General features: G+C 39.2%; 4 protein-coding genes across 12 annotated transcripts; 2 read left to right on the forward strand and 2 right to left on the reverse strand.

The window, feature by feature from the left end:
- Positions 1–222: 222 nt before the first annotated feature.
- Positions 223–5,450, reverse strand: ccdc106b (coiled-coil domain containing 106b). Of its 5 annotated transcripts, none has more exons than XM_010896906.3 (7): positions 5,039–5,450; positions 4,720–4,783; positions 4,406–4,483; positions 3,429–3,638; positions 3,056–3,160; positions 2,720–2,917; positions 223–1,332 (listed from the first exon to the last, which is right to left on the reverse strand). In XM_010896906.3, exons 2-7 carry the CDS (start codon positions 4,754–4,756, stop codon positions 1,016–1,018), a joined length of 945 nt encoding a protein of 314 aa, XP_010895208.1. In that variant the 5' UTR covers positions 4,757–4,783; positions 5,039–5,450; the 3' UTR covers positions 223–1,015. The 5 variants fall into 5 exon arrangements, with proteins under 5 accessions (XP_010895208.1, XP_019905604.1, XP_010895207.1 ...); XM_020050045.2 differs by having other exon boundaries at positions 3,056–3,157; positions 3,447–3,638; positions 4,388–4,483; XM_010896905.3 differs by having other exon boundaries at positions 3,447–3,638; positions 4,388–4,483.
- On the forward strand, positions 4,461–6,627 carry tmem238a (transmembrane protein 238a). Its single transcript, XM_020050046.2, has 3 exons — positions 4,461–4,509; positions 5,841–6,169; positions 6,287–6,627. The coding sequence occupies exons 1-2, from the start codon at positions 4,497–4,499 to the stop codon at positions 6,152–6,154; spliced, it is 327 nt and encodes a 108-aa protein (XP_019905605.1). The 5' UTR covers positions 4,461–4,496; the 3' UTR covers positions 6,155–6,169; positions 6,287–6,627.
- Positions 6,628–10,282: 3,655 nt separating this feature from the next.
- Positions 10,283–14,882, forward strand: rcvrn3 (recoverin 3). Of its 3 annotated transcripts, none has more exons than XM_010896908.5 (4): positions 10,283–10,412; positions 11,203–11,631; positions 13,150–13,261; positions 13,358–14,882. In XM_010896908.5, exons 2-4 carry the CDS (start codon positions 11,251–11,253, stop codon positions 13,444–13,446), a joined length of 582 nt encoding a protein of 193 aa, XP_010895210.1. In that variant the 5' UTR covers positions 10,283–10,412; positions 11,203–11,250; the 3' UTR covers positions 13,447–14,882. The 3 variants fall into 3 exon arrangements, with proteins under 3 accessions (XP_010895210.1, XP_034150793.1, XP_034150794.1); XM_034294902.1 differs by having other exon boundaries at positions 10,306–10,412; positions 11,112–11,631; XM_034294903.1 differs by having other exon boundaries at positions 10,329–10,412; positions 11,159–11,631.
- A 770-nt stretch (positions 14,883–15,652) lies between these two features.
- LOC105025882 (germ cell-specific gene 1-like protein) lies at positions 15,653–25,795 on the reverse strand. 3 transcript variants are annotated; one of them, XM_020050047.2, is made up of 8 exons: positions 25,368–25,795; positions 22,834–23,374; positions 22,192–22,417; positions 21,459–21,653; positions 20,858–20,905; positions 20,413–20,571; positions 18,704–18,815; positions 15,653–17,256 (listed from the first exon to the last, which is right to left on the reverse strand). In XM_020050047.2, the coding sequence occupies exons 3-8, from the start codon at positions 22,385–22,387 to the stop codon at positions 16,839–16,841; spliced, it is 1,128 nt and encodes a 375-aa protein (XP_019905606.1). In that variant the 5' UTR covers positions 22,388–22,417; positions 22,834–23,374; positions 25,368–25,795; the 3' UTR covers positions 15,653–16,838. The 3 variants fall into 3 exon arrangements, with proteins under 3 accessions (XP_019905606.1, XP_010895211.1, XP_034150792.1); XM_010896909.4 differs by having other exon boundaries at positions 22,192–22,929; XM_034294901.1 differs by having other exon boundaries at positions 22,192–22,980.
- Between the last annotated feature and the right edge of the window lie 81 nt (positions 25,796–25,876).

Raw genomic sequence — 25,876 nt, forward strand, 5'->3', positions numbered from 1 at the left:
CAGGCTGTTGTCATTTACCACATCAGAAAGTTCTGGGGTATTTTTCTAAGGTTGGGAGTAAACACAATATTTTTTTATAAATGTAAAATCTAGGAAAATAGTTACTAGTGAAATGAAACTGCTTTACGCATAAAGTTTATTTTATTTTATGTGTTAGACCTACCACTGAAACAGAGAAAATGAAAATAAATAAAAATAATACAAACATAATTATTGTAGCTCTTGATCATCAGGTATTAACAACTGGTTAAACAATTAAATGAAAACAAACAAATAAATAAATATTTTCTTTAAATCACAGATTATGCCTGTCCAAAACTTGACCATCAAAACAATATTTAATGTAACACACATTTTTCACACTTCAGATTAATTTCAACAACCCAAATTCTTTGAAAGCAACCTTGTCATATAGATTACCCTGAATGGCAGTCAATTACAAACACTATCCAGAATCTAAAAGGAGGCTATGAAGTGTCTGCAGTATGTCAGAGCTTCTACCATATACGAATCATGCATAAACTCCCACCTCAGACTATCATTCTGTTCAATCTGACTTAATGAAATTTGGAACGCCATGACCCAAATACGTTCAAAGAAAACTATAAAGAGCATAACCAACCAGTGGATAACTCAGGATGGAGCCAACACAATGTTTTCACGTGTAACCTCTGGAAAACATCTTAAAATAATCCAGTGTGTGGCTTTTAGATAACTCTCTTTTCTTGCAACAAGGAAATTAAATAAGATACCAGATATATCAGTAAACCACAAAAAAGTAAATCCTCCACTCAGGAGCCCCTGTTGCAGTAGTCCTGGAATTCAACACTGTCAGAATCTTATTTAACAGTCCTCACCTAAGATGCTGTACACTTAAAGTATGAAATAATTAAAGGTTCTGAAGCTAGAACGAAACGGCCCCAAGAAAAATGTTACAGGCTTTGGAAAGTGACTTAATAAAGGTCAATCATTTTCTCTCTCAACACCCCCACCCCACACACCCCCCACACATATGCTAGTTTCTGAACCTATAGGAGATTGGTAGAAGCAAGTGGTTCTTCTTCATGGCCGCCACTTTAGCATGCATGGGCTCGTCCAGGGCCTTGTAGCAGCGACGAGCGTAGTCCAGGAGCTTCTCTTTAGAAGACTCGAACTCTCCCACTTCAGCCACCTTCTCTGGGGCCACCAGCAGCAACTCAGCGATGGGGGAGGTGGAGGCCATGGTGTTGCGGTCAACCCGGTGGACCTGGAAGGCCTTGGACATGCTCCTCAGGCGCTGGTAAGTTAGGAGGATCTTCTGGTACCGATGGAGCACGCCATCAGGGTCTTTCACTGAAGACATAAGACATTTCAGTAAGCAGTTGATAAACATAACTCCTGATAATTACAAGAGTATAACATAAATACCCCTTTCAGACTTATAATATATTTCATACAATAAAAAAACTGCATCATACAGGTCTATCCTACTTCAGACAGCAGAATTCTGCTACAGCATAGAATGTGGATTGGGGTGTGATGAGCTAGTGCTCTCCAGAATTATTGTCACCCTAGGAAAATATAAAACAGAAAAATGATTGGAAGAATTATCATTATGGTTCATCAGCTAGATCTTAAATACAAAAAATATCTGTAGTTGTGTGACACAATCACTGGCACCACTAGAAAATCTTATAAACAAAATGAAATCGTTGTATATTTGGACTAAGGTTTTATAAGTGTTTGGGAACTCTTAAAAGGTCATCGATGACATCTTGTTTCACTGGTGTATATATATTAGTTGACCTTCAGGCTAAACATGAAAAATAAAAATCATGAAATGAGACAAAAGGTTGGCAATAGCTACAAAAACATAGTTACACGTCAGATTTTTTTCTCCATTATTAGGGTAGTAATAAAGAAATGTGAAACAACAGGAGTTGTGATGACCCTGACTGGAAGAAGGCGCATGTATATTTTGCATCATGCACAGTGAGAAGGATGATTTAAGTGAAAAGAATCTCCTAGGACAACAGATGGAGAACTGAGGAAATTAGTAACATCTTAGGGTCACCAAGTCTCCAAAACTAAAATTAGACACCACCATGCAAACTAGTTATTTGGAAGGGTTACAGAAAAAAATCACTAAAACCCTAAATACAAGTGCCCAGAGATTACTAGATTCATTGTAAATTTGATTGGAACCAGGTTCCATGGTCTGATGAGATTACTACAACTACTATAATGATCATGAAGAAAACAACCCATTGTGGTGGATGTCATGTTGTGGGGCTGTTTAATTTCCAAAGGCCCTGGGAACCTTGTTAAGATAAATGGCATCCTGGACACAACCAAGTACCAGTATTTTGGACAAAACTAGTCTGCTTCTGTGAGTCAAACCTGGGTCATTGTTGGATCCAGCAGGACCACTGAAAGCATACATCCAAATCCACACAAAAATTGTCCCTTCCATAGAGCCAAGCTTTCACTATTTCCATCACCATCCCCTGACCTAAATCCCATTGAAAACCTACGGGCCGAGCTGAAGAAGAGAGTCCTGTAAGAGCAATCAGTCCGTAAACTCAATCTGATTAACAAAAATTAATTTGTTTTATTTACCAGAGAAGGTTTTGAATCACCAGTGAAACAACAGCAATGTGCCATTGCAGATATAGAAATATACCATATATTTCAAGGTGCCACAGTTTATAAAGGTGAAAAGGGTATAAGACTTGGTTACCTCTTTGTCTTTCCTTGCCCCGAGTGATCCGGAAAACCCTTCTCATTTTCATTCTTGGCTCCCCAATACTCTTCGAACCTTTTTTCTTGGACATCTTCTCATCCGATGAATCCTCCTCATCTTCCACTTCCTCTTCCTCCAGGTAACCATCTTCCTCAAAGTACTTATCTTCTTCGATCACACGCACCTCCTGTTTAACTGTAGAGGGCAGCGGGTACAGTCCACATATACTTCAAGACACTTGATGAAGGCAGACATTAAAGCCTAGCTTAAGCAGTACGATTCCCCAATCATAAAACTTTGTCCCACCCAAAGACAATTCTGCTTCCCTCTCACCTGGTACTCGGCTGCTACGTGTTTCAGGTTGGCTTTGGACGCGTTTCCGAAGCATTCCAGACCTAGTGTTCATGGGTGAAGGAGGAGGGCTTGGAGATCGTTCTGCTGGAGGTTTCAGAGTAGAGCAGTTCAGACTAATGTAATGGGATTCAGGATACCAGTCTAATGAAGAGGCCAGAGAGGATAACGGAGTTCAAATTGTCAAATTCCAGTCTGTTTCCTCTACTTCCATTTTGACTCTATGTATGTATGAAGTTATTGTGTTTTCACTTGTATTACATCTCGAATATGTTCAAAGCAACACGTGGATGTTAAAGAAAGAGTGAGTCAATTGAAGATAGGGTCAAGGACAAACTAAAACAGTGCTCCCCACCACCGCTCCGCTCTTTACGGTTGCTCTCTGCGGTCCTCATGGATGAGACAAAACGGTCTAACTGGCAGCGTAGGAAGTTACGCTCCTCCTCCAGATCATCGATACGCTTCTGAAGCCATGAGTTCTTTTCCAGGGACACGCACAGGTGGGTGCGCAGGTTGGTGATCAGCATGAATGGGCTATAGTGCGGCGGCATTTCGGATGAAGATTCTGAAAGGGGGTGAGGGCAGCTCTTTAGTTTCCAGGGTATTGGTCTTGTCTCATGGTTAAGCCCTGGTACGTTATTGACCACCTGACCTATGACACCATAATTACATGATTAATTCAGTCAATTATTCAAGTGGTTCTCACACCTCTTCTCTGAGACCCCAGACATTTCAATTCAGGTTTTTTCTCTGATTCACCTATTCGAGGGATGGATGACACATTAAAACAAGTGTGGTAGTTTGGGAATAGACTGAATACAAGGAACGGCTAAGGGCTCCCAGAGGAGATATTTGCTAACCACTGGTAATGTATCAAGATTATAATGTCGGGCCCTATTCATGAGGGACTGTAGTTTAACTACCTCCCCAATGTGAATTTCTAGTCACTTAGTGATATGAATAAATACATGTTGATTTTACTTTTATTTAATACAGGGCATAACTTTTACAGTTATGCCCTGTATTACAACCATACAAACATTTACAAAGTACACTGACATGAAAAGCAATCACAATTTACCATTAAACTTTTATGTAGCAAAAAGGCACCCAGGCTTCTAACTTAAGGCCACCCTGCCAAACATTCCATAAGTGAGGGAATAGTAAATTAAAGCAGTATTACCTTACTCTGAATATAGTTTTAACTAACCTTGAATATACTGCAGATCATGCTGTTCAAGTTCATTAAGCCGGGAACATTATAAAAACAAAAACACATATATTGTACTTGTGACTGATTATTCTCGAATGTACCTTCCAAAATCTGCTCACTTTGATTGAGATAGGCAGAGCGGTCCATGTTTTCATCAAAGGGGAAGGAAACTTCGTACCCATCCACATTATACAGACCTGACCACAATCAATGGTAGTAAAACGTGAGTTAGAAATAATTAGACATATAGACCAAAATCATTTGGTAAAGAAAATAGAACGCAGTGAGGACAATTAAGCTCTTAAATGTTGATGAAATGGGCAATATGATTAGACTAACCATGCTTTTAAAAAGGAGTATAGTCAAGAGAGTAATGTAGTAAAATAACAGTACAGACTATCCGGAGGTGCAGGACGAATGAAACTAGGCCTACCGGTTGGATTCCTCGTGTTTGTATGAGATTCAGTCATCCCGGGGTTGAGTGCTGTTCTGCAAATCTATATGGCAACATAGTAACAATATAATAAACACAACTTCGCAGAGATTGGTAATAAAAATGGGTTTTGTAGGCTACTTAAGTGATTCAAATGGGCTACATTTCGCCATATTAGTTGATTCAAGTTCACTTGCTCCGTAATTGTTTGCACAAAACTGAAATGTAGCGGAAATGAAATGAAAAATGCAATACGCACACATGCAAACAAACGCGTTTTAGCATGAAATATAAGTGAATTGTTTGCATTGGTTGTTACCTTGTCCTGCAAAAGGGATGCAAGTTAATAAGCAAGTTAATAACCATTTGCTTCCCGTCAGGTGAATTAAGGTTTATTAGACAGCTTTCTACTCAGGCGCACGTGTGTACTGAGTACGCCCTAAATTACGCTTGGGACTTCCTCTTCGAAAAACCTGTATATGATTGTTGTTGAAGAATAATAATAATTTCAACGTAACACATTTTTGTCCTCATTGTGTCCTCACATTCATCAATTACAGCCTATTTTAGCTAATAAATATTAACGTGTTCATACAATATTCGCTTACTGTAAGTGGGAGGTGTTCAGGTAAGACTGTGGGAGGGGGTACTGGTCTTTGAGAAAAAAAAAAAGTGGAAAGGTGTTTTTGAATTCCAGACGAATACAACCAGTTTAAGACAATTTTGCTAATAAATAACCACATTAAACGGTGAGTTGACATTAGTTTTATTTGAGAATAGTCATTACACGTTTGCCAAAGCGTAACTTAAGCCCACGCTAATGTAGAGAGTATAGAAAGCTAATGGTTTGTAAACGATGTACTGTAGCTAATAACGTACCAGTTATTTCACTTTGTTGCTTACAGTAAAACATTTCCTAGGCCGTTCAACTATTAGAAAACTGTGCCTTCTCGTTCTTCATAATTTTGTAACCTAGTCAGGGCAACCCTTATTTTCCACTCCTGTAATGTTACGTAGTTAATCGTCTTGTTAGCCGCATTCTTTAGCTACCTTGTTCATTTGTGTGCACTCAGGCTAGCACCAAAGCCAGGTCTGAGTTCTAATTCCTTCACTCATCTCAGGTGTGACTATGGGCCTGCCCCACTGTAAGCTGGCCCTGGCCTTTGCTGTGTTGATGGACCTGCTGGGATGCAGCGCCTTGTTGGTGGGAGTCTTTGTTCCTCTGGAGATAGATGGGAAGGACTTTGGTGACCTCCTGGTGTACACAGGGGCAGTGTTTGTGCTCATGTCTTTGGGGGGCTGGGTGCTGTGGTACAGCGGCAACATTGATGGCATCACCGCCAGCAAAGAGATGGGCCACATTGGCACCGCTGTGGACCGACTGGCACGCACCCTCAGCCGCAAGATCCATATCCATCGCCACAGGGGCCCTTAGGGCTGTCTGTCTATGGTAGGTTCATTAAGACTTCTGTAATGGGTTGTGGGTGTAAATACTTTGTAGATGATGCGTTCATACCAAAACATCCTAATTGTGAACCCCTCGTTGTCTCTGCCTCTTTTTTCATAGGTCTTCCATTTACAAGTTGACAGGTGGATGCCAGACATTGGTCAATTACCTCCTGTCTCCCTTCACCCTGAACCATTTCAGTAATCATAGTCCTACTGCAGTATTTTACATTTGCTTTATAGTCCAGCAGTATTAATGTTTGTTGGGTAATATAGTTTCATGCCAAGCAGTCGATGGACTTAACTTACATTTATTGACCCAAGAATATTACAAATTATTAATGTCCAAACATTTGTTTTGTAATGCATAGGCCAGTCTGTTACATTGATGCTTTTTGCAGATGTGATTTCAAATGTTTTGTGTGGTGTAATATAATGTAATAAAACTGGCCTTACAGTCAATCCTTTCTATGTCCTTATTTTGAGAGTGTGTGTGTTTGTTGAAGTCCTATTCGGGCTTGTGGCATTTAGAAATGTTTACATGGTCGTTGATAATATCAATGGAACAGGCGGGAACTGAAATATAGATTGTTGCTGAAAAACTGCTGAAAAACAGAAAAAAAGCTGAAAAGCTGCAGTGTGACTGTGGTCCAGTTCAGTGGGCGTGTGGAGTAGGCAGACCTCCAGCCGTATTTGAGCCAGTCTGACCGTTTCCTTGTCTTGGGAGAGTTCCCACTGTGAACTGTAGATGGAGACAAGCATAAACATATTCTCGGTTTCCCACAAGGAGTGTAGACTCTTACTCAGCCAAGTCACACATGCACACTGTGCCTGACTTCCATTTTAGAGACACCATCCCAAGCATGTACACCTCTATTTAATCAATGCGTTGAGGCTGTGGTGTGGGACTGTTATCAATATGCATTATATGAGCAAGTGGAAGCATTCTCAGTGACTTAAACAGAAAGGATGTTGTTTTATATAGAGGATATATTATAATATACTGTATTATACATAGAAGTTTATCGCTGTCTCATTCAGAGGATGCTGCCGAAATGAGACATTTAGTACATTCATATTAAAAACAACACCAAATTTAAGAAAGGCTGGGCACTAAGGGCAGAATACATTGGATATTCTGGACAAAGAGAAAACAGTTATGTCCTGGTAAACTTAAAGGAAAAACAGGTGTTTCCTCCTAAGCTGGCTAATGACATTGTATAAATCTCACATAATTGGCAGGGACGCCCAAGCATATAGGTTTATGCTGCCGGCTGGTCTAAAACAGTACACGTCTGGGCTAGGGCAGCATTTACACAGATGGGTTATTCTAATCTTTTTTCCATTCACTTTTCTCATCAGACCTGATCTGATTGGTCAGAAGACAAATGATTAAAACTAATTTAAGACCACCTTTGTGAACGCTGCCATATGTGTGAGGTCAATGTTATGGTTTCATTGAGCAATTTTGCTACTTAAATCGCTTTTTTTAAATTTTTATCGTGGATGTTTTTTAAGTAAAAATGCTATTAGTGCAAGAAGACGTTGATCGAAATAGCCAGCCACAGCATGATCAGAGTTGTGTTCCAGCATCAACACAGCTCATCAAAATCATTAATTAACCATGGTCTTCAATTTAATCATAGCCTTTAATTAAGATCATGATTAGTCTAATCCAGTATTTAAGAGCTTGGCAAGAGCAAAAGCGCTGTAACAAAGTCTTGTACAGTTTTAGGTCTGCCACTCTGATAACATGACCTGTCATGCCCTGAACGTTTGTCCCTAATTTACATTTTCGCTGTGGTCAAGTAGCCGGCAGGTTTCTACCCCTGACTATAATGACATCAGCCTTTTAACCTGATATCAGAGGTAAACGTATTAAATTATGCACGATACGCTTGGTATGGGGTTTAATTGCAATTAATACAATAATAAGAATGACCAAATTTAATTTGTTAAAAGTTGTAAACTTGTTAAACGTTTAATACGTTATGGATTTCATGTTATTATTAAGATATTAAGGTTAGGATTACATGTTCATTTGGAATTGTTAACGTTTGGTAAAGGCTTCCATAAAAATTTGTATTTTCTATTTCACCATGGACTTTTTGAGTCTGAGGCTGCAGCTTTAACTTTATTTCTATGTAATAGCACGCACCATTGCCTCTAGTGGTGGTACCAAATGTATCATACTACCTTTAGTGTGTCCCTGATTCAGTTCATGTTCTATGCTATGTCACCTCTGAGACCAGGCTGGGCATTTCTATCTTCAACTGTGTCTACTAGGATGCCTCTCATTTCCATTAGTCCAGTCTGGCACCACTCTCTCCATACCCTCCTTCATCAATCTCTCCATCAATCAAATTATCCCTTTACTAGCATGTCTGGCCAGCCACCCACTCAGCCTAAACCTTGATTTAGAACAAAGGTTAGAAGGTTAGTCTTCAGTCTTGGAGCAGCAGCTTTACTGGCTTAGAGAGTTGAGGGGGCGTCAGAACTCTAAATCCAATAACCAGGGGCTCTGTGCGAGTACATTTCTAGGCCAGGGGAAATCCCTATTTAAAATAGGGTTGGATGAGGAAAACAATGAGTGACGTGTTTAGTAGGCCAGGGACATCCCAATGGATGAGTTGTGTGTGTGTCGGGGCACAGTGATGTAAGGTTGGTAGACTAAGAATGGCACTACACTGCCATGCCTGGAGTGGTGCCTATGTCCATGGGACATCTGCACCTTTAAAAATAGTTTAATTCACAGGTTGTTTGGGGACTGCTGTTAAAACACAACTCTTGGTGTCAGTCTACCCAGATTATTGTGAAACTTGTATATCACACACAAAGTGAATTACACACCAAGAGATCAATGCAGCCTTCCTGTCTATACACGTTCTTACCGTCCAAACTAGGACCTTGTTAAATTAACCCTTTTCAGCATTTTGATAGATTGTGGCTAAAGCAATCCTGTTTTGAAAATGATTACTATCAGTGTGAGTCAAACAACCAATAACAGTAAATGCACTGTAAGTGTATGAAAAATGAAAAAAGTTAACCATGTGTGTGTAGCATCCAGGTCCTAGTAACAAACCTAAGAAGTGAAACCTGCTATCATTTTCTTACCCTTTTATATATTGCTATCATGGCTGTCAACCAGGCATCATATGTATACTAACACTGACTTAATTCGGGAGTATTCTACCACATTTTAGTTTTTGGCACTTTTACCTGAGCAGGTGGTGGGCTACAGCTTAGGGATCATAGGTAAGAGCATTAAAGTCCGCTGGAAGAAGAGCCAAACAAGTTAAGCCCTTACTAATTACACGGAAAGAATAGGTTACTTGTGGGTTATTAGCACAGTGATTTTTCTGTTGTTGTGAAAAAAAAAAAAAGTTTCTACATAGAAATAAGTAATATCTACCCACTGCTTTGCTCCTGCAATATGTGATTCAATAAAGCAAATGTGGGGTTATTAAAATATCGTTTTAAGATTCTAACTGAATTGCCTCACCTGTGAGCAGTGAAACAATGAGAAGGTATTATATTGTCCTAAAGTTACAGAACATTTTTGAATGTAAAACTAAAAAAACTGATGCACAGTTTTCTACCCAGGATTATCTTGTGTTGAGAAGTGGTTGAATGCAGCCCTAACACACTAAGCTTTAGTACCTGTAGTATACTTATGAGGCATGGGGAAATAACAGTTCTAGGAATTAACATATTCTAGTAATACAATCATTGCATTTTTCATTACCTTCTAGAAATATAATCATTACATTCATCATAAAATTCAAGACATGACATATTCAAGACAATATATTTAGGGTGTGTTAGCCAGTTAGCACACAGACATTGAATGATGCAGAAACAACAAGAAGCAGATTAGAAGTTCATGGGTGTGTACTCATGTGTTAGCTTCTTAACAACCCAATATAATTGACTTATCCCAGGGAAGTAATGCTTATAGCAATAGATTGTAGGACTATATTCATAACATTTTTCAACTTGCACCTTTGCATAGACATGACGTAATATATTTAGTGTGTGTTAGCCAGTTAACACAGACATAGAATGATGGAGAAACAACAAGAAGCAGATTAGAAGTTCATGGGTGTGTACTCGTGTGTTAGCTCCTTAACAACCCTATATAATTGACTTATCCCAGGGGGCAGATGTAGCGGGGGCCCATTTTCTCTCCGCTGACCATACGTGTCTCACTTTTATCTCGACTAGTCTTCTCTCTGTCTGTCACACAGGTAAGCATTTTAATTCAACTGTTTATTCATTTATTTATTGTTTCCTATTTTCTCTCTTGGTATCTTGAACTCAGGGAGGGGGTCATTTCTTTTCCAGTTCTCGAGGAACATTTTAATTCATATTTGAATTTCAGTTTACATCCTGAATTGACTGAAGCCTGATTGGAGCTCTTTAAGCGTTTGATAATTTGGATTGTGTAGTTTTCAGTATCTGCTCAATTTGCTGAACTAATTTCACATATACTTGTAATCTCTGTTATAATATTTCAAAGCTGGCTAGTTTCTTTAAGGTCTCAACATAGTATTTTAAATGTACAGTTTATTTGAGCAGATATGTATGGGTCATTGTATTTTTTAAACGCTATTTCAGCATACATAGTTGAGTCCCATGCATACATCTGCTAATGCCAGTAGTCTGTTGAGCTGGCGTAAGTCAGTAAATCACTGGTCACAAACTGTGGTCACAGACTTTTTTACAGCTTATTTAACAAATGTAGCGTTTTATGAAGAGACACTGTGCAAATAAAGCCTAGATGGTGGTGGCTGTTATCCTAGACCCTGATTGTCAGAAAAAGGGTATTTTATATGTGGTACAGACGGGCACATCAGACTCCACTCTGACTCAGATTTTTTAGATTGGAATAACATTGTTTAATGTTTTATTTGAGATTTCTGTGAGCAAAAAACTTGCTTTTACAGAGGAGAACGAGCAAGCATCTGCACATCTGGATATTTGTCCCTTGTAGGGAAAAGAAAAAGAACACACATCACCGTCTGTTTTGGTTTACAGTAGGCCTTTGAAGGACACAACCAGAAACGCTTCTCTTCCCCTGAAACCATGGGCAACAACAAGAGCAGTGCTGTATCCAAGGAGATCCTCGAAGACCTGAAGCTTTCCACCAAGTTCAGCGAGACAGAGATCACCCAGTGGTACGAAAACTTCCAGAAGTCGTGTCCGTCGGGCCGCATCACGCCCGAGGAGTTCGAGTCCATCTACAGCCGTTTCTTCCCAGAGAGTGATGCCCAGACGTACGCGCAGCACGTCTTCCGCTCCTTCGACACCAATGATGACGGCACTCTGGACTTCAAGGAGTACATCATCGCCCTTCACTTGACGTCCACAGGCAAGACCACAAGGAAGCTTGAGTGGGCCTTCTCGCTGTTTGATGTGGACAAGAATGGATACATCACCAAGTCGGAAGTGGCCGAGATTTGCAGCGTGAGTTGGAGGACGGGGGAAAGGAGAGGGGGTGGATGGGCAGATGGATCCTAATAGAGAATTACAATACAGCCTACAAGGTGATTGACAGAGATGGGGGAAAGTCTGTGGTTTGGGACTCAGGGAGTACGTTGGAGGGTTAAGCCTCAAGCTCTGCTTTAGCTTCTAAAATGTAATACCCCTGAACAGATCCTCGACCAGTTCTGCAGTTTTTACCCAGGTCCTAAATCAGCTTGCCATCGGTTAGGTAACCATTTGCTTACTGAGGGTGGCCTGAATTGATGAGCAGTAAACAATTTAACCTGACCTAGTACTAAGGTTAAGCTGAAAGACAGGAGGGAGGGAGGAGATAAATATATAAGATGAGAGAGAATGAGGACTGAGATTAAAGAGCCATCTTGGTGTATCCTGTGTTGCAGGTCAAGACTTATCTCCCCATTGCTGTCTGAAAGTACATTCTCATTTGTTCATGAGGTTGAATACAGAACATTTCAAAATAACGTTTTAGCAAAAAGATTATCACAAACAAATATGTAAATTTTATGTATAATAAATGGTTCTTTCAGCAATATGCTATATAGTGAACTATATTCAAATAAACAATTAAACAACTTTTTGTGCTATCTAATGTCTTATGGCCTTGCAAGCAAAATCTGAACCGTTAAACATGACCAGTGACAACCATATGGTTTTAGTAGGGGATTATCATAAAAAAATCAAAATCCTTTCAAACAAACTAATTGCATATTTTAAATGCCATAAAATCGGTGTTGGCACCAGCCTTTAATATTCTTTATCTTCTTTAAGCTCCATGGTTACAGTTGAAATGTCAAAACTAACACTATCGTTTCAGTGATAAGATGATATGTGCCTCTTTTTTGGCCATCCAACTTTATATTTTAATTGCTAACAAGCCATGGGAACACAATGTAGTTTAATTAAAATAAAAATTAGATATAATTCAAAGCATATTTACAAATGGTACATACGAGATTCAAGATCTCTCAAAACTTATATTTTTGTAATTTTATTGTGATTATTTCATAATTTTGAATGTTAACTTTGCTACAGCTGCAATATTACTGGCACCATTTCCAAATTTCAGAGTAGAAACATCAATATTCCATAGTAATCTGTCTCTATGTTTCCCCAATATAAACTTCATCAGCTCTGAGATATGTTTTTTCTCTGAAGATTAAAAAGAAGAGGATTGGGGTATTCTCAGGATATGTTCTCACTGCAGTGATCTGGTGTTAAAACGTAATACTGTGAAAGGTTAGAAAAGGTCTATGATATACATTCACAAACACAATCACAAATACAGAAACATATGACGTTTGTAGCATCATTTCAAAATCGAGTGTGAATTGGTTCAATATTGTCTTAACATTTGGACATAGTTGGCAGAAATTGCTACACTTTCTCAATAAATCTCCTATGTGAATAGTTGCATAGGCTGTTTTGGTCCCCACTAGATCTTCCATCGGTCATAAACTGTGCCTCTTGTATACCCAACAGGCTATTTTCAAGCTGATTCCTAAGGATAAACAGGCTGATCTGCCCAATGACGAAAACACACCTGAGAAGAGAGCTGAGAAACTCTGGAAATTTTTTGATAAAAAAGAAAATGGTGAGAGAAAAAAATCCTGTATAATACAATTTCACATTTAACCCTCATATAGCCTGATCCATGTTGATGATGATACCTTTCTCCTCCCCACTTCAGAGCGAGTTGCTGAAGGCGAGTTCATCAAAGGTGTGATGGAAAATGAGGATGCGCTTCGTCTCATTCAGTATGAACCTACAACAAAGTAGATCCCTACTAATCAGTTCTGTAACCTCAGTTCTACATTAATTGCTATGGTCCTAGTGCTGTTTGTCCAGTTTTGCCAACTCATATATTTGTTGTGCTGCCAAACATGACTGTAAGAGTTGGTCAGACAGCACAAATCCATCTAGGATCAGGCTACTACATTCCCAAATCCTATCCTCAACTTTCACCTCAGACTTCAGAAAATAATTAGTTTTCATCCCAGTCTAATGTCAATGCTGATCAGACCTGGGTACAAATAGTATTTGTTTAAACCCAATAGTACTATTTGAACCTAAGTCTGGTACTAAAATGCACTGTAGTCCAGAATGAGATCTGAGGGACATCTCTAAGAAAACCAACGCTTGTCCAGTTCACCAATGTAATGCTCACTGACATCTGATGTAATTAAAATGTAAAATTGAGTATACTGGTATTACAAAAAATATATTTGTTGAATGTGATTTTTAGCTTCAGAATGATTTTACAATGGTTAATGAGGGTTGGGATCTGGTAAAAAAGTGAGGGATCTAGATTATAAAAAAGTAATAAGTAACCTGTTGATAATTTTTAATAAAATATGTGCTATTTGCTATTTAATTAAATATTTTGATACATGTGTGATTGGGGAAAATTATAAACATTATAAATATTAAAATGTTTTAGAACCATGTTTCCCAATCCTAGTTCTGTAGACCCCAAGGAGTGCATGTTTTTGTTTTTGCCCAAATACTCAATATATTCAAATGTTGCCCTACCATTTACTCAATGTGTTAAGTCATTCATTTGAATCAGGTGTGTAAGTATTAGGGCAAAAATGTGCACTCCTTGGAGTCTCTGGGACTAGGATTGGGAAACACTGTTTCAGAGGTTTGTGAATCTTAATTATAGAAACAAAGCACAGCACTCACTGTATTCCACTGAATCAATAAGTAACTTTATGGTACCTTTGATCTTTGAAGGTTGATGATTCACATAATGGCAACAATTATACCACCTGCAAGACTCTGTAGCTCTACTAATATCATTTATTCTCTTTTACAATTAGTTAAATTGTAAAATAGTAATTATCTCTTGAAATTAAAAGATAAAACTTTTGCTTTTGGTTTAGTTCCTTTGTCTTATTCTATTTTTAAAATGACAAACTTCACACAAGTGCAAATATTTAGTAGATCCGTCCCTCTGTTTTGGGAAGTGCGTACCATAAGAGAAAATGAGGTGAAGTTAACTGTCATGTTAAAATGTACAAATTCACAGTGTTAGCATGTCAGCTTGTGAGATATCAACGCTACACGGATCTTAGTGATCTTGCAGCCGGTGACCAAATATCAAATCTGTCTAATAAATCACCCCCCCCTCCTGTCCCATTTTTGTACTGTATTTGTTTTTCAGATTTTGATTCAAAACTAATATTGTGAAATAAAGCAATTCACTCCAATAAGTTTGTGTTGTTTGCCATTTTTTCTTCTACCCATGCCCCAATTATCCCATGTTTCTCTCCTCTCCATTATGAGCTTTTGGCCGCCTTGATTCATTGGATCTTGTAGGTGCCCGACCTACCACATGGAGTCACTAGAGTGTGAAGGGAAACACTTGTGCTGCGCCAATTTGTAACAATCAATGCAAGGCCCTCAGGCATTCTCAGGGTGCCATGACCAAGACTGTGAAGCAGTGTTTAAAACAGTTTGAGAAGTCATTTTCTTCCTGACAAGACCATTAAGTCTTCAAATAAGGGAAAATCAATGAACAAAAGTCTACCTCTTTCCACAAACATGAAGCCATTCCACTTGATGTTGACCTTGCATTGTGTTGCATCATTCCATCCCGTTTTATTTATGTTCTCATTATTTCCTGCAGAAATCTCAATAAGCTGACTGTTGTGTCCATTCAAGCATTCTATCTTAGCTCCATGCCCTTCTCCACCTCCCACTCCATGGCCTTAGTCCTCTGACACAGGAGATTATTGACGTAATCTTCTGTCTAACATTGAGAAGCATCTGTCTTTACCTACAATGCTCTCTGTTCCAGATGTAATCTTTGCTTTTCTCTGTATTACTAGACTAGAGAATTTAATACTCTGTCAGGGATATCAGATTAATTAATTGGCAAAACAGACAGTTCCCAGGATTTGCCTACTTTCATTAGAACAATGGACATGACATTAAATCCGATGTCATAGCGGAGAATGACACATACATAAGTGACAGTTTCCCTTTTTCAATACATTTTATTCACAATCTAACCACAGTCACCAGTAATATCAGGATAGAAATAATAGGGTTGCTATATAATTTCAATATAACAGGGTTCCTCCACTGGTTTTCTATTCTACTTGTTGTGGCAGGTCTAAATCTGTCCTTGATTAGGGCTAGAATGAAAACCATCAGTTCTCTGAATCCTGAGGACTGAAGGTGAGAAACACTGCAATAGAATACAAATAGAATTTTATACTCAACAAGCTCAATGTGCTCAGCATAACATTTTAGAGGCCCTCCTCTTGATGTTGGAGATATTATAAAAATATATATTTGAAATTCTATGAACCAGTATAATAACAAGTGTTCTGCAATGCTTGTAATATTGCCATGGTTCATCAAGAAATTCAGTTGAAGATTTCTGAACAGGTACACATTTTGTCATGTGGAGGTGAAGTAATGTACCATTTGTATAAAGTGTTTAACATTACTGCATTTGCAGAGAGGTTGTTATTAGGTTCAGTTTTACAGCAAATGTCTTTCAATTTCAAGAGTTTTGCAATGAACTGACTGGAATGCCCTGTTAGTCAGAGCCCCTGAGTGACTGCCCTGCATGCCCAATCTAGCCAACTAGACCAGCTATGAATCTAAAAATGATTCGATGACAGCTAAAGTCAGTGCCATCCGTGAAGAGAACATTTTACATACACATTGAGAACCACATTGAGAAATGGAATAGTATTCCAATGTCTTCAAAGTTCCCTGACTAAGCTCCTAACTTTCCTCTTCGATTTTTATGCCTGGGTCAGGTATTTCTTGGGCATTGTCTTGAAACCACAATATGGATTAGCTATATAGATGATGGGCCAATAAAAACGAATCCATTGTTTTGTTTACTTTAAACAGCCTTTACAAATATCTAAATTTAACTTCTGCAAGAAACAAATATATGAAAGTAAAATGTATTTTACATACTCAGATGACCCAATTAGTTATAATTTTTTGCTACAGTAGCAGCAATTGCTTTACTTTTGCTAAATTATGTCATGAATTACAGTTTGTCTTGGAAGAAGCCATCCAACATTGTTATAACAGTGAAATTCTCCTTGAAATCTAGAACACATGAACATTTTTAAATTAAACATTTAACACTGATATCCAGGACTGAGTCAGATCTTTTTAACACCTCCCCATTCTTTACCTCAGCACATTTCACATTCCTCACTTTCCATTTCACCCTTCTCGTCCTTATCCAGGGCATCCTCAATCTCATCCATCTCCCTCTCGCAGTCTTCGCACCCTTCTACCCCACAGCCACCCGCCATCATCCCTAGACCTCGGGGGTCTGGAACCCCTGGTTCTGGACCCACAGACGGCCTCCTCCCCTCCCACATGGTGTCAATTAACGCCCCCTTCTGGCAGTGTGGGACCATGTTACTGACTGAGTAGACACCCCCGGCAGACTGCAACACCTCTTCGTATGAGGGCGCCTGGATGGCTGTTCGGGCCTCTGCTAGGCGAACGCGAGCATGGTGCTTGATCTCAATCAGGGTCTTGGTGTAGGAGTTTAGGGTGAAGACAGCAGCTGCCATGCAGCAGCTGAAGGAGATCCAGGCTAGACTGGGATGACAGAAAGAAAGAATAACAGGGCTGTGATAGTTGTCGATTATGGCTAAGATGTAATTATGGCCTGAAAGTAAAAAGAGATGTTAAAATTAAGTGCATATTTCCATTGGCATATATTCCCAGTGTCTAAACAATCCAAAGTATATTTTGCATTATCAAATATTGCATCCAGGGTTCTGTTATTTGGGTCAACCATTCATTTAGGAAAGCTACCATCCAAAACACAAATAATGTAACTCCAGTCAATGTTTGTTCAAGAGTCTTGCCATCGTCACATTATCAAATGTACTTTGAAAGATAGCAGTGTTGTCATTAGCTAGCAAAGTCAGTGAAGAATAGCTAGCAATCTTAAAGTAAGCTTGCTAGAATTCAGTGGAATCCTGGCAATATCAACTTACCAGTTAACATTATGCTATTTAAGATGTTTGTATTTTCTTCTCATGGAGGTCATTTGCTAGCCGGCTCTGGTAGCTACAGTTTGTAATTAGGTAGCTGGAAAGTAAGGAATATTTTTTCCTTGAAGGTCAGTGGCAATGTTTTTGCTAGTTCACCAATGTAAATTACAACCAAATGCTCTGCTTCTATTCACACACTGACTATACTATAAATTACGTCAGATTACGAAGGCCTTGGAAACAGTATGCCAAAAGCAAATTGTTTCCGGTAGATTTTTGCAGTATGAAGGCGGGTATGCTTTTTAGGGTAATATAGCCCACAACCTCTTGCACAACAGAGGACGGGTTAGCCATGATTTTCACAACTTTCCACTTGGAAAAATGTCAAGCTAGTTTCTTACATAACTGTAGCTATTATTGACATAATTCTGACAAACATGGTACTGCCATGTCTTGATAGGTTGTTTTGTTAGGTTGTTCTTTAAGCATAACATTGAATACATTGTAAGGCCTAATTAAGAGCAACAGTATAGACAGCTTCTATGAAAACTAGATTTCTTAATTCTCATCCCTGAAATATACCATAACATATATTAACAAACACAAATTATGTTGTTCCCCAAGTGGCACGGAAAAAAAATTCTGTTCACCATACATAATAGCCTGAGGACAAGGTTACAACATATATTTTTTCCAATAATTCCTTTATTCAACATTGTATATTGTAAGAATTTGTTTTGGGTGGATTACCCTTTAAAGTGGGAATTGGGGGTTTCAATAATAACAAAGTGTCCTCCCCACCCTTGTATCTGCAAAAAGCTGAGGGATAGGACTGGAAATTAAAACCTTCTGCAATTCATAGACAATGTTATAGATACAAGGATATAACAACCTTAAAGTCAAAATTGTAGTTTGAGCCATGTTTGAGACTACAGTGTTAACATTTATTTTAAAATAATCATATTCTTCATGAATCAACTGATAAATATTATTAGTTCAATAGTTTTGTTGTTGTTGAGCAAATCCTCATTTAAGAAGATACTTACGCAAATGACCAGCCATAGTCCCAGGACTGAGGTCTCCAATCTTTAGGTCCAATGCTCACAGTCATCTGGAAAACTGTGGTGTACATCATATGGGCCACCATCCCCATCAGACCTGACCCACACAAGAAAAAAAAAAGGGATGTAACAGTTGTTGAATATTAAATTTATAGTATTATTAATTATAGAATTATATTTAAATGTGATATATACAACAACACATTTAAGAATGGATTTCACATATTATTTTTTTGGATCCTATCATAAACTCTACAGTGCCTTCAGAAGGTTTCACACTCCTTCACTTTTTTCCTCCAAATTATTTTGTTTTATAGACTTAATTTTGTATTTATTATATGTACATATATTTTGCCATCAACCTGCAATACCCCATGAAGAAAAACAAAAACACATTTGTGTGCTAATTCATTGAAAATGATAAAACAATCTCATGTACAGACCATGTTAGGGTTAATCAACAAAAAAATAAGGTCAGTCAACACCTGGCTAATGAAATATGGTTAATCAACACCCGGCTAATTCATATGCCTTTGGTGAAGCATGGTTGTGGAAGCATCATGTTATGGAGTTGCTTTTCAACTGCAGGGACTGTGAGACTGGTCAGGACAGGGGAACAGAGCAAAATACAGAGGTCCTTGAAGAGAAACTGATCCAGTGCCCACAGGACCTCAGCCTGGGACAACATTTATTCTATCAACACAACAAAGACCTGAAGCACATAGCCAAGTCAATGCTGCAGTGGCTTCAAGTCTGTGAATGTCCTTCAGTGGCCTGGCCAAAGCACAGGATAACATCTGTGTGGAGACCTGAAGATCACAGTTAAACAACGCTCCCCATCCAATCTGACAGTCTGTGAATGTCCTTCAGTGGCCTGGCCAAAGCACAGGATAACATCTGTGTGGAGACCTGAAGATCACAGTTAAACAACGCTCCCCATCTAATCAGACAGTCTGTGAATGTCCTTCAGTGGCCTGGCCAAAGCACAGGATAACATCTGTGTGGAGACCTGAAGATCACAGTTAAACAACGCTCCCCATCTAATCTGACAGTCTGTGAATGTCCTTCAGTGGCCTGGCCAAAGCACAGGATAACATCTGTGTGGAGACCTGAAGATCACAGTTAAACAACGCTCAACAGCCAATCTGACAGAGCCTGAGTGGATCTACAAGGAAGGATGTGAGAAACTGCCCAAATCCAGTTGTGCAAAGCTTGTAGAAACATAACCAAGAATATCCTAAGCTGTAATCACTCCCAAAGGCGTTTCTACAAAGTACTGAATAAAGGGTCTTATTACCTACATGTGTTAAATATTGCAATTTTTCACTTTAAATAAATAGTTATAACATCCTAAATCTGTGTTTTTGCTCTGTCGTTGTGTGTAATTTTGTGTGGATTGATAACAAACATAATTATAATTCAAGTCTATTACGCAACAGAAGGTGTAGGGGTCTTAATATTATCTGAAGGGACTGTATATATGTAAAGTATTTACAGCATGTAATAATAAATGCACTTTTTCATTAGAGAAAGAGAGAGGGAGGAAAAGGGTCAGAAACAGAAAAAAGGAATATGTACAATATGTACCATTTTAAAACACATTTCTGCTTTTTCCAGACTATAAAACTGCTCTTGGCATAGTCTACACACAAGAACAATATTAAGAGATGTTCTCCCAATGGTAGCTGTCTCACCTGAAAGGACAGTACAAATGGCAGCAAAGGAATTGATCTTGAGAGCGTACATCTCCTTGTGACCACAGAGGCACAGCACCTCCACCCACATCAGGAGAAAGCCCATGGCCAACAGACCTATGTACACACATTCTGATACTACTGACAGCCACAGCACCCCTGTCAGAGGGAAAGAGAGAAAAAAACATTGAATACTAAGTTGGCATTAGGCCCCATACTTGACAAGTGATGATCTATGGTATAAACAGTTACATTGTGGCAGGACTACCTTTGATGAGCACAAACCAATTGGTTGTGTTCTCACCATTGCCATTTTTTTTTGGGGGGGGAGCTATAAAGATGAATGAATTAATGTATATTTGCGATAACAGTGGTGTCGAAGCCTTTCAATGGACAATAAATTATATCAGCAATTCAGCGTTTGTATACATCATTAGGCACAAACCTTGTGTCTCTTTTGGTGTCAGTTCAATAAAGCTCCGGCACATCTCTCCTACAGTAGGAGGAATGCAATTTTATTAACAACAACGTCAGTATATTGACTTTTAATATATCTCATAATCAATTAAGCAAGAAATGGACATACTGGCTTAATTTGTGATCCCTTGAGCCGAAGTGAGATCTTACATTGCTAGTGAAAGAAGCCACAAAAAAGCCATAGGTCTACTGTCTCTCTATCTTTGGGGTCAAGACAAAAGCTCAAACTCTTAATCTTCTTGATGACCACTGGGCTACTTTCTCTTGTATTCACTGTCCTAATTGAGCTCTCTTTAACAATTGCTGGTTGAGGCTAAGGAATTAATGAGGAGATTGGATCTTACAGTACAAGAAACAGCCAGGTTCTTGGTATACTGGTTACTTGGCCGACATCTCTTTAGTGGAAAATCCTATTCAAACATTAGCATGCAAAAGACCATGTTACCCAGGACTAGGGCCGCAAAAGTTTGGAACCCCCAAAGTCTCCAAATAAATACATTAGAAAGATTCTAGATTGAAAGGATATTTTGGGAAAGGTTATGTTTTCTCCAGTCATACATAATACCCACCTTCTTCTTCTGCCTCACAGGAAACCCAGAAGCCTGTGTGAAAGTAACGCATCATATACTTGTCCTCGCCTGTCTCCCAAATGTATTGCACTGCGTTGGCGAGGGCCTGTTTCCGAAGAAGCTCCTGTTCTTCCTTTTCTTTAGGTGACAAGGTGACATTTTCAGCAGGGTTCTTAGGGTCCAGAGTGGGACTCTCTGAGAAGAACGGTAGGTAGAGTGTGACTGGATGGATTGTGACAGAGTCAAGCAGCATCCCTAATGTTTCTAGACATCTACATACTTCAACAGTGTATGTTCTGCAATCATTTGCAATAAATACATTCTCTAGCCATGTTCCTGAAAGACAACAGGACCATGTTTATTCATCTGTGACAGAGATAAAGCATGCGTATAACTCCATTAACAGCTCCCTAGCGTAAATGGAATACATTTAAACAGTACAACAATCTACAGCAGATTAGTCATAAATCAGTATTCTTTACACAGTGGGAAAATTGTAAATTGCATTAAAACGGGCTAATAGACAATGCAGTAAATCGGATCGCAAAGTTTTAGATGACATACATTTATATTTGTGGACTAGTATTACTACAGTGCAGTAAGTTAGAGGTCGACTGGTTCGGTGCTCCTTCCAGAGATCCTCAGCGTGCTTTCAAATGCTGAACGATGAGGCCAAAAGGACAGGCGAACAAAACTAATCATTGTTTCCATTTGTTCTCGTGCTGGTCCCTACCTGTGGTGTAAGGCTGGCTGTTGTTCTGCCCACAGTTCTTCATCTTGACCGGGGAGAGGCAGAGAGGCTTGGCCACCTTGTGGGACCCCTCGCACCAGTATGAAGTGCAGAAGGCCAGGATGGACATAGCCAGGGCCAGCGAGGTCAGAGTCAGCGAGAGCAGGGAGCGGTGGCATCGTGACATTTTCTCCAACATGGCGGTTTTAAGCTCCTGAGCCGAGGGCCACTGTTCGGAAAAATACAGATGGAGAGACAAGGTGGAAGAGAAGAAGCAAGAGATAGGGGGAGGAGCTTAAGACCAACGATGGCAAAGTGGGGCCCGGCGGCTCCTTAAGAGCCTGGGCACAGGGTTCACTGAGGAGTAATGAGAGTACCGTGAGGACTGTGATGACAACAGGGGGGGGGGGCTGCTGGGGCACCCAAGGCAGAATGAGGAGGATTGGAAGGACCAAAACACAGTGGATTGATTGGGCAGAGAAGAGAAGGGCTAGGCGGCAATAGAACATCTGGATAGGGTGAAGGACGGAGAAGAGGGCATGGGGCAAGGGCAGAATAAAGGGAGGGAACGAGTACAGTGTGGATAAAAGCAGGGTCAGAGGTCAACAGAGCAGAGAGTGAAATGAACTCGGGAGATTTACTTGCCGCTGATCGAGACAGATGGATCGAATGCGGATGAGGAAGCAGGCTAGCCTCTCGCCGCCTCCTCTTCAACTGCTCCTCTCAAACACCCTTCACACACTGATCCAGCAAAAACTTGTGAATCATTTGCAAATGAAAAGGATGATCGTACTGAGGCATTTGAGAAATAAAAAGAGGGATAAAAGAATTTCCCTTAAATTGTAAATTTCTGGTCCATGTGTTACAGCCCAGATATCTAGTAGCATGATCATCCTATGCTGTTATATGCTTGTCTAAACAAGATACACGCTTCAGGTTTACAGCACCCTATTCAGCCGCTAATCCTTCTCTTCTGTCTCCTTTCGTTTTCTCAGGAAACATGTGGCTCTTTCAGTGTACCTGGTCTTTCTTCTGAAGATTGTAATTTTGTTTAATGTTTTAGTCCAATCTCTCAATCTACCTCTCTGCTGGCCAGTAATCCTCATTAATCTACATTAATCCTTGTGTATTAGGTGAATCTAGTTATTCCCACTGGATCGCATGCTGGTTGCATCTGTCCAACCACCTACAGGGCAAGACAAATTATTTGGATTAGCATCGACAAGAGTAATCACCATGACCATCGTCTTCATCATCATCATAATCACAACAGCTTTCATTATAATCCTCTTCATCACCATAAGATTGTGCATCTTCACCATCATCATCATCATTTTCCTCAAACAGTACTATATAGGTGGTCTGGTGTAGTGCTTCTCAACAGTGTTTCCCTCAGGAAACAAAGTATAACAGGTGGTTTCAATCGTTTATATTCCTGCGCAAAGATGTTGGCTGAGGCCACAAATCTGTGAAATGATGCTGCTAATATATGTAACTTTATCTAAATTGGAGTATTTATTCCAAGAATAAAATATAATAATAAGATATTATTTTAGGGCATGTACACTTAAATTGTTGGTTTTGTAGTGTACGGAAGGACAAGGATGCAGAACCAGGAATCTGGCCCTTTAAGGCAAACACCCTATGCATCATGGAATAGGAGTGCACATGGGATTTCGCAATTGGTGGGAATCATAACATGACTCATATTGCAAAGATCCTTACAGTATAATGGTTTTGCAATGACCAGGGACCAAGCTTTTTAATTTGGGTAACCCCAAATCCACAATATCAATATCTGTTGTTGGAAGCGATCATTCAAAGCATGTTGCAGTAGAGTGTATTCAAAGTCAGTTACTAACAAACTACTACAATGTTTTTTATAATTTGTGCTAAAATATACCATACATAGCACTCTACCTAGGTAGTAAATCGTCTTTATATACTGAACTGTTTCAGCTTCTATTTAGTTTAAATCCAAAATGTCCTTAATTACATGTACAGTATCTAACAAAAGTGAGTACAACCCTCACATTTTTGTAAATATTTGATTATATCTTTTCATGTGACAACACTGAAGAAATGACACTTTGCTACAATGTACAGTAGTGAGTGTACAGCTTGTATAACAGTGTAAATTTGCTAACGCAACACAGCCATTAATGTCTATACATTGGCAACAAAAGTGAGTTCACCCCTAAGTGAAAATGAAAATATTGCTAATTTCATAGGGCATGTGGATCAGTCCATCTGCCTGCTGTGCAAGCAATTTTTTTGCAATTGTTTTTTAACCTCTTTCAATAAGACCAACAGCAATTCAAAGCGGCCTCCCTAGTGACACCCATACTGGGCATTTAAAATGGAAAATGAATCCATTAAGTGCAGGCGTGACACTGAATTTGTTTCTTCATAACACCAAATAATTGATACTCTCCATTATCCTTCAAATGTGATCACAAATAAACATTTACAATATTCTTCCATTTATAAGCTCTTGAAAATGTTTCTAATAAAAAAAACTCTCAAGCTGTCATTGCTTAGAGACTCTTGAACATGAACTTCAACGTCCTTTTTAAACCAGAACTGATATAAATGTTTAATCACTTGAAACTGGAAGAATTTGTGTCTAAGAAAAGCATCCACTCAGCCTTATCACTTTTCATAATTCTCATGTTAACAACATAACCACAAGCAAATTCTCTTTCAATTGCCTAAAACTAAAAATAGTTATGCCACATTAGTTACTTTCCACAGTGCCACAGGCTTCTTGTGTCATGCAGTTGGTCTACATCACTGTTTCCCAATCCTAGTCCTGGGGACCCCAAGGGGTGCACATTTGTATTTTTTCCCATGAACACACACCTGATTCAAATGAATGACTTGATGGCATGTTGATTCCATCAATCAAAGTGTGTAATTGGTAGGGCAACATTTGAAATAGATAGCGCAGCTAGGACAAAAACAAGAAAGTGCACCCCTTTGGCTACCCAGGACCAGGATAGGGAAAGACTGGTCTACATATTACCTCTTACTGCCTCTAATTCTTAAATCTACACATTACTCAAAATTGATATGCCCACGATATTAAGGTCCTTGTCCTGACCTTAAATGTGTATTCCTGTGCATGTATGATACTACAAAACAAAACATTAAATTCAAAGATTTTATTTTAAACATACCATATAAGGCACCCAGAACCTCTACACGCCCCTCCGTCCGCTCCAGCAGACTATCTTCAAATGTTTTCCATCCATCCCTCTTGTCCCTGTCTTTCTTTTTTCTTGAGTGATTTTGTAGTGCGAGCCACAAACACATTTCACTTAATCCTCATAAGTCCATCTGTTCCATCCTCTCTATCCACTCCCTGTGTCTACCCATCCATCGGTCCCATTCTCCTCCTCTCTCCCCCAACATTTCTTACACTCCAATAAAGGCAAATCCATGGTAATACTTTGTTGTATCAAAATATAAGTCGGGCTGGATAACAGTTACTGCTGACCGACCTCAACGTAAATGTTGTAGTCCATCTCAGTCAAAATGGCATTGCCTTGGACGTGAAGGCACTGGCTGATTTATCGCTTGTTTTTCTGTACTGATGCGTTGTTTGGCTCAGAGCCTTCTGATTACACAATATTTAACTCAATCTATTCCACCGTGAAACTGAAAACTGGACCCTGGGAGAGCCGGC

The sequence above is a fragment of the Esox lucius genome, chromosome 10, assembly GCF_011004845.1.
Source record: "Esox lucius isolate fEsoLuc1 chromosome 10, fEsoLuc1.pri, whole genome shotgun sequence".
Taxonomy (NCBI): domain Eukaryota; kingdom Metazoa; phylum Chordata; class Actinopteri; order Esociformes; family Esocidae; genus Esox; species Esox lucius.